General features: G+C 38.0%; 1 protein-coding gene across 1 annotated transcript; it reads right to left on the reverse strand.

Annotated features, from left to right (window-relative positions):
• Positions 1-10,360: 10,360 nt before the first annotated feature.
• Positions 10,361-11,323, reverse strand: LOC110285758 (olfactory receptor 5B2-like). Its single transcript, XM_021152150.2, has one exon. The coding sequence runs from the start codon at positions 11,309-11,311 to the stop codon at positions 10,361-10,363; it is 951 nt and encodes a 316-aa protein (XP_021007809.2). The 5' UTR covers positions 11,312-11,323.
• Between the last annotated feature and the right edge of the window lie 380 nt (positions 11,324-11,703).

Here is an 11,703-nt window from a genome sequence, read left to right on the forward strand (position 1 = left end):
AAATATTGAAATTGTCCCATGCATCCTATCAGATCACCATGGACTAAGACTGATCTTCAATAACAAAATAAATAATAGAAAGCCAACCTTCACGTGGAAACTGAACAACACTCTTCTCAATGATACCTTGGTCAAGGAAGGAATAAAGAAAGAAATTAAGGACTTTTTAGAGTTCAATGAAAATGAAGCCACAACATACCCAAACTTATGGGACGCAATGAAAGCATTTCTAAGAGGAAAACTCATAGCTCTGAGTGCCTCGAAAAGGAAACTAGAGAGAGCACACATTAGCAGCTTGACAACACACCTAAAAGCACTAGAACAAAAGGAAGCAAATTCACCCAAGAGGAGTAGACGGCAGGAAATAATCAAACTCAGGGGTGAAATCAACCAAGTGGAAACAAGAAAAACTATTCAAAGAATCAACCAATCAAGGAGCTGGTTCTTTGAGAAAATCAACAAGATAGATAAACCCTTAGCCAGACTCACTAGAGGGCACAGGGAAAGCATCCTAATTAACAAAATCAGAAATGAAAAAGGAGACATAACAACAGATCCTGAAGACATCCAAAACACCATCAGATCCTTCTACCAAAGGCTATACTCAAAAAAACTGGAGAACCTGGATGAAATGGAGAAGTTCCTAGACAGATACCAGGTACCAAATTTGAATCAAGATCAGGTTAATGATCTAAACAGCCCTATATCCCCCAAAGAAATAGAAGCAGTCATTAATAGTCTCCCAACTAAAAAAAGCCCAGGACCAGATGGGTTTAGTGCAGAGTTCTATCAGACCTTCAAAGAAGATCTAATCCCAGTTCTTCAAAAACTATTCCACAAAATAGAAACAGAAGGTACTCTACCCAACTCATTCTATGAAGCCACAATTACTCTGATACCTAAACCACAAAAAGACCCAGCAAAGATAGAAAACTTCAGACCAATATCCCTTATGAATATTGATGCAAAAATCCTCAATAAAGTTCTTGCTAACCGAATCCAAGAACACATCAAAACAATCATCCATCCTGACCAAGTAGGCTTCATCCCAGGGATGCAGGGATGGTTCAATATACGGAAATCCATCAACGTAATCCAGTATATAAACAAACTCAAAGACAAAAACCACATGGTCATCTCGTTAGATGCGGAAAAAGCATTTGACAAGATCCAACACCCATTCATGATAAAAGTCTTGGAAAGATCAGGAATTCAAGGCCCATACCTAAACATGATAAAAGCAATCTACAGCAAACCAGTAGCCAACATCAAAGTAAATGGTGAGAAGCTTGAAGCAATCCCTCTAAAATCAGGGACTAGACAAGGCTGTCCACTTTCTCCATACCTATTCAACATTGTACTTGAAGTCCTAGCCAGAGCAATTCGACAACAAAAGGAGATCAAAGGGATACAAATTGGAAAAGATGAAGTCAAAATATCACTTTTTGCAGATGATATGATAGTATATATAAGTGACCCTAAAAATTCCACCAGAGAACTCCTAAGCCTGATAAACAGCTTCGGTGAAATAGCTGGATATAAAATTAACTCAAACAAATCAATGGCCTTTCTCTACACAAAGAATAAACAGGCTGAGAAAGAAATTAGGGAAACAACACCCTTCTCAATAGTCACAAATAATATAAAATATCTTGGCGTGACTCTAACTAAGGAAGTGAAAGATCTGTATAATAAAAACTTCAAGTCTCTGAAGAAAGAAATTCTAGAAGATCTCAGAAGATGGAAAGATCTCCCATGCTCATGGATTGGCAGGATCAACATTGTAAAAATGGCTATCTTGCCAAAATCAATCTACAGATTCAATGCAATCCCCATCAAAATTCCAACTCAATTCTTCAACGAATTAGAAAGTGCAATCTGCAAATTCATCTGGAATAACAAAAAACCTAGGATAGCAAAAACTCTTCTGAAGGATAAAAGAACCTCTGGTGGAATCACCATGCCGGACCTAAAGCTCTACTACAGAGCAATTGTGATAAAAACTGCATGGTACTGGTATAGTGACAGACAAATAGACCAATGGAATAGAATTGAAGACCCAGAAATGAACCCACACACCTATGGTCACTTGATCTTTGACAAGGGAGCTAAAAACATCCAGTGGAAGAAAGACAGCATTTTCAACAAATGGTGCTGGCACAACTGGTTGTTAACATGTAGAAGAATGCGAATCGATCCATTCCTATCTCCTTGTACTAAGGTCAAGTCTAAGTGGATCAAGGAACTTCACATAAAACCAGAGACACTGAAACTTATAGAGGAGAAAGTGGGGAAAAGCCTTGAAGATATGGGCACAGGGGAAAAATTCCTGAATAGAACAGTAATGGCTTGTGCTGTAAGATCGAGAATTGACAAGTGGGACCTCATGAAACTACAAAGCTTCTGCAAGGCTAAAGACACCATCAATAAGACAAAAAAACCACCAACAGATTGGGAAAGGATCTTCACCTATCCTAAATCAGATAAGGGACTAATATCCAATATATATAAAGAACTCAAGAAGGTGGACTCCAGAAAGTCAAATAACCCCATTAAAAAATGGGGCTCAGAACTGAACAAAGAATTCTCGCCTGAGGAATACCGAATGGCAGAGAAGCACCTGAAAAAATGTTCAACATCCTTAATCATCGGGGAAATGCAAATCAAAACAACCCTGAGATTCCACCTCACACCAGTCAGAATGGCTAAGATCAAAAATTCAGGTGACAGCAGATGCTGGCGAGGATGTGGAGAAAGCGGAACACTCCTCCATTGTTGGTGGGATTGCAAGCTTGTACAACCACTCTGGAAATCAGTCTGGCGGTTCCTCAGAAAATTGGACATAGTACTACCGGAGGATCCAGCAATACCTCTCCTGGGCATATATCCTGAAGATGTCCCAACCGGTAAAAAGGACACATGCTCCACTATGTTCATAGCAGCCCTATTTATAATAGCCAGAAGCTGGAAAGAACCCAGATGTCCCTCAACAGAGGAATGGATACAGAAATTATGGTACATTTACACAATGGAGTACTACTCAGCTATTAAAAAGAATGAATTTATGAAATTCCTAGCCAAATGGATGGACCTGGAGGGCATCATCTTGAGTGAAGTAACACAATCACAAAAGAACTCACACAATATGTATTGATTGATAAGTGGATATTAGCCCAAAACTTAGGATACCCAAGATATAAGATACAATTTGATAAACGCATGAAACTCAAGAAGAATGAAGACCAAAGTGTGGACACTGTGCACCTTCTTAGAATTGGGAACAAAACACCCAGGGAAGGAGTTACAGAGACAAAGTTCGTAGCTGTGATGAAAGGATGGACCATTTAGAGACTGCTGTATCCAGGGATCCGTCCCATAATCAGCTTCTAAACCCTGACACCATTGCATACACTAGCAAGATTTTGCTGAAAGGACCCAAATATAGCTGTCTCTTGTGAGACGATGCTGGGGCCTAGCAAACACAGGAGTGGATGTTCACAGTCAGCTATTGGATGTATCACAGGGCTCCCAATGGAGAAGCTAGAGAAAGTACCCAAGGAGCTAAAGGGATCTGCAACCCTATTGTTGGAACAACATGATGTACTAACCAGAACCCCGGAGCTCTTGTCTCTAGCTGCATATGTATCGAAAGATGGCCTAGTCGGCCATCAATGGAAAGAGAGGCCCATTGGACTTGCAAACTTTATATGCCCCAATATAGGGGAATGCCAGGGCCAAAAGAATGGGAATGGGTGGGTAGGGAAGTGGGGGGCGCTATGGGGGACTTTTGGGATAGCATTGGAAATGTAATTGAGGAAAATATGTAATAAAAATATTAAAAATCAAAAAAAAAAAGAAAAAAAAAAGACTTCCATTTCTTGTCCCACTGAATCTGTTTCTCTGCCTCAACAATTGCTAAAGCCAAGCATTGGAAATAAACTAGAATTTCAATTACAGATGTGCCAAGTGTGTGAAAACTAATATCTTGAGAAACACCTGGATTCCCTCCTCAAGGACCAAAATCACCCAGAGGATTTAGGGAACATAATGATTCTTACAGCCAAAAAATAATTTATTATCCAATCATCAACTTTTCAGTGATAATTCACCTCATATTGGTTTTTAAAAATGAGCTGAAAGACTTCTTTATGAGTTTGGGGAAAGTAATAGAACATCACATCAATAGCAGGGGTGTGGGGGACAAACTTCCAAATTCTCTGAATAAGCTCAAAGTATCTTAATTCCAAAATCAATCAAGCTTGAAGAAAAAGCACATTTAAATAAAGAAGAGACAGCAATAGTGTCTGGGTTTGGTGTCTGAAGATGGGATGGATCCTTAGGTGGGGAAGTCTCTGGATGGCCTTTCCTTCAGCCTCTGCTTCACTCTTTGTCCCTGCAGTTCTTTTTAACAGGAGGAATTCTGAATTAAGATTTTTGAGGTAGGTGGATGGCCCCATCCCTCAACTAGGAGCCATGCCTATCCATTAGATGTGGTATTTAAGGGTTCTATCTCCCTGTTGTTGAGTATTTCTGGTAGAGTCCTCCCTGTCTGATCCTGAGAAACTTTTGGGTACCTGGCATCTGAGACTTTCTAGTGGGTACCCCCAGGCCTCCCTTCCCCCACTACTACATAACTCCTTTCAAATTCCAGAACCTCTGTAATTCTTCCCTATCTCCCCCCCATCTGAACCAACCCGCTTTCCCACCCCCTCCTCTTGCCCTCCCAGATCCCTGGCTCCCTCTACTTCCCTAGATTATTTTCTTGCTTCTTCTGAGTAAGATTGTAGTATCCACCCTTTGGTGTGGTCTTCCTTCTTCTTGGATTTCATATGGTCTGTGAGTTGTATCTTAGATATCCTGAGCTTTTTATGACTAATATCCATGTGTGTTATTTTGCGACTGGGTTACCTCACTCAGGATGACATTTTCAAGTTCCTTCCATTCGCCTGAAAAATGAATGATGTCCTTTTTCTTAATAGATAACAACCAGGGTATAGCTGAGTCTTCAAGTAAAGCTATTTCCAATTTTCTGAGGAACCACCAGACTGATTTCCAGAATTGTTGTACCAGCTTGCAATCCCACCAGCAATGGAAGAGTGTTCCTCTTTCTCCACATCCTTGCCAGCATCTGCTGTCACCAGAAATTTTTTTCTTAATCATACTGACTGGTGTGAGGTGGAATCTCAGAGTCAGTTTCAATCTTATTTCACTGATGACTAAGGATATTGAACATTTCATGGGGCTGGGGGGTCTCTACAATAGAGCAAGGTAAGTACTTCCAGAAATGCCTTAGGTATTATTACATGTGAGTTTGATTAATTTTTGGATCCTAAATGTTTAGAAAACTCTTATGTTGCTACCTTTTTCACAGCTCCCAACATTCAATTATAAGGTCTCTGTAGGGTTGTGCAACCCATAGTTTAAGAAGATATGCCATAGAGTGGCTGGTGTACACAGAGGTGAACTCCAATGGGGTTTAAGGAAACTGCACTCAAACCCAGGAGATCTCTAGAAACTTATCTAACCTAAAATCAAAACTGCATTTTTCATTTGCCATGGAAATATCATTGCTATTTGGACTATTCTTATTAATCAAAGATAAGTACTTCTCGGTTGAGAATTCTCTGTTTACCTCTATAGCCCATTTTTAATAGGGTTATTTGGTTCTCTGGAGTCTAACTTCTTGATTTCTTTATATATTTTGCATCTTGGTCCTCAAAGGGAAAATCCACAAAGAGTAAGTCTCAATACTGAACATATATGCCCCAAATGAAAGGACACCCACATTCATAAAAGAAACTTTACTAAAGTTCAAAACGCAAATTAAAACCCACACAATAATAGTGGGAGATTCAACACTCCATTCTCACCAATGGACAGGTCATCGAAACAGAAACTAAACAGAGACACATAATAGAGGTTATAAACCAAATGGATTTAACAGATATCAACAGGACATTTCACCCTAAAACAAAAGAATATCTCTTCTTCTCAGCACCTTGTGGCACCTTCTACAAAATTGACTGTAAAATTGGTCACAAAACAGCCCTCAACTGATACAAGAAGATTGAAATAATCCCATGCACCCTATCAGATCACCATGGCCTATGGCTGGCCTTCAATAACAGCAAAAACAGAAAGCCCACATACATGTGAAAACTGAACAACTCTCTACTTAATGATTTCTTGGTCAGGGAAGAAATTAAAGACTTCCTGCAATTTAAGGAAAACGATGATGCATCATACACAGACTTATGAGATACAATAAAAGTAGTACGAAAAGGGAAATTCAAAGCACTAAGTGCCTTCATAAAGAAATTGGATAAGACACTAGCAACTTAACAGCACATCTGAAAGCTCTAGAACAAAAAGAAGCAAACCCACCCAAGAGGAGTAGATGGCAGGAAACAGTCAAACTCAAAGCTGAAATCAATGAAATAGAAACAAAGAGAACAATGCAAAGAATCAAAGAAATCAAAAGCTGGTTCTTTGAGAGGATCAACAAGACAGATAAACCCCTAGACAAACTAAGTAAAGAGCCTAGAACCAGTATCCAAATTAACAAAATCATAAATAAAAAGAGAAGCATAACAAACAGAGGAAATTTAAAAAAAAAAAATCAGATCCTACTACAAAAGCCTATACTCAACAAAACTGGAAAATATAGATTAAATGGATGTTTTTTTTTTAAACAGAAAGCACAATACCCAAAAGCTGAAATACCCAAAACTGAAATACCCACCAAAGGGGAGGGACCTGTAGAGACCACATCCAGAGTTTAGGCACGACCCTTGTTTGAAGGATGGAGCCACCCACCCATTTACAAAATTTTAACCCAGAATAGCTCCTATCTAGGAAATACAGGAACAAAGAGTGGAGAAGATACTGAAGGAAAGATCACACAGAGACTGCCTCCCTTGGGGATCTATCCCATATTCAGCCACCATTTCTGTATCCACATTTTCTGTATCCATTCCTCTGTCGAGGGACATCTGGGTTGTTTCCAGCTTCTGGCTGTGATAAATAACACTAATATGAACGTAGTGGAGCATGTCTCCTTGTTATATATTGAAGCATCCTTTGGAGCCCTGGAGTGGTATAACTGGGTCCTCAGGTAGAACTATTTCTAATTTTCTGAGAAACTGCCAGACTTATTTCCACAGTGGTTATTCCAGCTTGCAATGCCACTAGCAATGGAGAAGTGTTCTTCTTTCTCCACATGCTTGCCAGCATCTGCTGTCACCTGAGCTTTGATCTTAGCCATTCTGACTGATTTGAGGTAGAATCTCAGGGTCATTACGATTTGCATTTCCCTGATGACTAAAGATGTTGAGCATTTCTTTAGGTGCTTTTAAGCCATTTGATATTTCTCAGTTGAGAATTCTTTGGTTAGCTCTGTACCCCATTTTTAAAAGGGTTATTTGGTTCTCTGGATTCTAACTTCTTGAGTTCTTTGTATATATTGGATATTAGCCCTCTATTGGATGTAGGATTGGTAAAGATCTTTTCCCAATCTGTTGGTTGACATTTTGTCCTATTGACAGTGTCCTTTTCCTTACAGAAGCTTTGCAATTTTATGAGGTCCCATTTGTCAATTCTTGATCTTAGAGCATAAGCTATTGGTGTTCTATTCAGGAAATTTCCCCCTGTGCCGATGTGCTCAAGGCTCTTCCTCACTTTCTCTTCTAATGGATTCAGTTTATGTGGTTTTATGTAGAGGTACTTGATTCCACTTGAACGTGAGCTTTGTGCAAGGTGAGAAATATGGGTCTATTTTCATTTTCTACATACATACAGCCAGTTAGACCAGCACCACTTATTGAAGATGCTTTCTTTTTACCATTGCATCTTTTTGGCTTCTTTGTCAAACATCAAGTGTGTGTATGTGTGTGTTTTATTTTTGTGTCTGCAATCCTATTCCATTGATCTACATACCTGTCTCTGTACCAATACCATACAGTTTTTATAACTATTGCTCTGTAGTACAGCTTGAAGTCAGGGATGATGATTTCCCCAGAACTCCTTTTATAGTTGAGAATAGTTTCTTCTCTCCCTGGTTTTGGTTATTCCAACTGAATCTGACAATTGCTCTTTCTATCTCTATAAAGAATTGACATGGAATTTTTATGGGGGTTGCATTGAATCTGTAGATTGCTTTTGGCAAGATAGCCATTTTTACTATATTAATCCTTTCAATCCATGAACATGGGAGAATTTTCCATCTTCTGAGGTCTTCCTTGGTGTCTCTCTTCAAAGACTTGAAGTTCTTGAAATACAGATCTTTCACTTGCTTAATTAGAGTCACGCCAAAGTATTTTATGTTACTTGTGACTGTTGTGAAGGTTGTTGTTTCCCTAATTCCTTTCTCAGTCTTTTTACCCTGTGATTAGAGGAAGGCCACTTATTTGAGTTAATTTTAAATCCATATACTTTGCTGAAGTTGTTTATCAGCTTAAGGAGTTCTCTGGTGGAACTTTTGGGGTCACAAGTATACAATCATATCATCTGCAAATAGTGATATTTTGACTTCTTACCAATTTATTTCCCTTTGACCTCCTTTTTGTTATCTAATTGCTCTGGCTAGAACTTTGAGTACTGTATTGAACAGGTAGAGTGAGAGGGTGGAGAGCCTTGTCTAGTCCCTGATTTTAGTGGGATTGCTTCAAGTTTCTCTCCATTCAATTTAATGTTGGCTACTGGCTTACTGTATATTGCTTTTACTGTGTTTAGGTATGGGTTTGAATTCTTGATCTTTCCAAGGCTTTTATCATGAAGGGGTGTTAAATTTTGTCAAATGCTTTCTAAGCATCTAATGAAATTATCATGTGGTTTTTCTCTTTGAGATTATTTTTATAGTGGATTACCTTGATGAATTTACTTCTATTCACTATTCCTGTATCCGTGGGATGAAGTCTACTTGATCATGGTTAATGACTGTATTGAAGTGTTCTTGAATTTGGTTTGCAAGAATTTTATTGAGTATTTTTGCTTCAATTTTCATAAGGGAAATTGGTCTAAACTTATCTTTCTTTCTTGGGTCTTTGTGTGGTTTAGGTATTGGTGTAACTGTGGCTTTATAGAACGAATTAGGTAGTGTTCCTTCTATTTTATGGAATAGTCTGAGTAGAATAGGTATTAGGTCTTCTTTGAAGGTCTGATAGAATTCTGCACAAAACCCTATGGTCTTGGGCTTATTTTAGTTTGGAGACTTTTAATGGCTGCTTTATTATTTTAGGAATTTTGTGACTATGTAGATTGTTTAACTGACCCTGATACAACTTTGGTATGTGATACCTATCTAGAAATTCATCCATTTCATCTAGATTTCCTGATTTTTTGAGTATAGTCTTTTGTAGTAGGATATGATGATTTTAGTAGGTAAGTCTGTATACTGCACTCTGTTCTCAATGATAGGGATAAATTTCTTAAGGACTTTCTTGGGGACTAAGAAAAATAGATGTCTTAGGGAACATTTATTTCTCATGAAGATTATGTCATCAAAATGAAAGTTAAATATACAAGTAAAAAGGTTGAAGAAATAAAATTTCAGCCATAAATATATATCTGAGTGCTTTATTAATGAATATCAAAATTTGGAAGAGACAGAGAGAGAGAAAGAGAGTGAGAGAGAGAGAGAGAGAGAGAGAGAGAGAGAGAGAGAGAGAGAGAGAACATTACTCAATACTAAAATTAAAAGAGGTATCAAGCTGGGTGGTGGTGGAGCATGCCTTTGATCCCAGAACTTGGGAGGCAGAAGCAGACAGATTTCTGAGTTTGAGGACAGTCTGGTCTACAAAGTGAGCTCCAGGACAGTCAGGGCTATACAGAGAAACCCTATCTTGAAAAAACAAAAACAAACAAACAAATAAAAGGTATCAAGTCATAGAAAAACAAGGAAGAAACAAGTGAAAAATGTAAAACAAAGGGAAATTTATGCTATAAATTAAATCAATTCTTCAAATTATTTGTATTGAAATCTAGTTATACTTCAAATTTCCCATTCAGGTCTATGGCCTGTATGTGTTTACAACACACATGCACACACAGACACACACACACACACACATACCCATCAATGTTTAAAATATATGCCTACTTACATATCTATATATTTAAATATGATGGAAAATGTAAATGAGTGAATAGATAAAATATAAATTACCAAGGTATGACAAGTAAATCTCAGAAATTCTTAAAAATTTCCTTGGCATTTCTCATTTAACTATGTTATGCACTTGCTAATATTTGTATATAAAATAGACTTTTGAAAAGATGAATGTTAGGCAGGAATCCCTGTGTATTGTAGAGATTAAATCTAACTAATGCACAAAGAATATGGGAGAGGAATAAAAAATTACTTTCAATCTGAAATCTCATTCTTACATAAAAATTTTGCCCTCTCAACCACTTTCTTGAATGCGTTGTTGACTTCCTTGTTCCTCAGGCTATAAACCAAAGGGTTTAGTGTGGGGATGATCATAGTGTAGAACATAGATGCTACTTTATCTGCATCCATGGAATGGCTGGAGCTGGGTTGTAAGTACATGAAAATGACAGTGCTATAAAATATGGAGACTACAGTGAGGTGGGAGGCACAGGTGGACAAAGCTTTTTGGTGTCCCTGGTCTGACTTCATCTTCAAGACAGTTATAAATATAAAGAGATAGGAAACTGAGATGATCAGAAGAGCAAAGAAGACATTGAAGGTTGACAAAAAAACAAGAATCACTTCACTGAGGTGTATATCAGAGCAAGATAGAGCCAGGACTGCTGGAACATCACAGAAAAAGTGATGGACCACATTAGATTTACAAAAAGAGAGGCTGAATATGTCCCCAACATGAAAAATGGCATTCAAGAAACCACAGATATAAGAGACAATGTTCAAGCAAATACAAACACTTGTTGTCATCCTGGTAGAATAATGCAGGGGTTTACATACTGCTACATAGCGGTCATAGGCCATTGAGGCTAAGAGATAATTTTCCCCAGTGGCAAAGCCTACAAAGAAGAACATCTGTGCAGCACAGGCATTGTAGGAGACCACCTTGGAGACTATGAAGAACTCAGAAATGACCATGGGAGTGACAGCTGAGGAGTAACCCAAGTCTACAAAAGACAAGTTACAAAGGAAAAAGTACATAGGTGTATGCAAATGAGAGTCCATAAGAACCAACATTATCAGCCCCATGTTTCCAACCACATCAATGAGGTAAATGAGGGTGAACATGATACAAAGGGAAACCTGCAAGCCTGAGTCATCAGTTAGTCCCAAGAGAATGAACTCTCTCACTTTGGTACAATTTTCCATCAATTATCTGGAAGTAAGGAGATGTCCTGTAGAAATGAGAATTAAAGAAAGAGAATGAGTAACAAAAATAGATTTTAGGGGCAATAAAAATAAAATTATGTCATTCAAGGCAGAATGGATATTTAATAACTACTAATGGTACCAGGATATAGAGAAAATAGAACTGGGAGACTTTATTATTTGTTCCTGTGAATATGAATTATTACATGGGAATGTAAATTACTACAGAGACTACTGTATAGGTTCCTCAAAAATACATAAATATCAGAAGGGATACCTTCTGGGTATGAATCCAAAGGAAAAGAATTCTATCAGTCTATGAAAGAGTTGCCTGCCTATCCACATGTATTTTACAGTACTGTAGACATGAAATCAAACTACTTGAGAATTTA

Source organism: Mus caroli, unplaced genomic scaffold (assembly GCF_978045245.1).
Source record: "Mus caroli unplaced genomic scaffold, Mus_caroli_1 scaffold_20, whole genome shotgun sequence".
Classification (NCBI taxonomy): domain Eukaryota; kingdom Metazoa; phylum Chordata; class Mammalia; order Rodentia; family Muridae; genus Mus; species Mus caroli.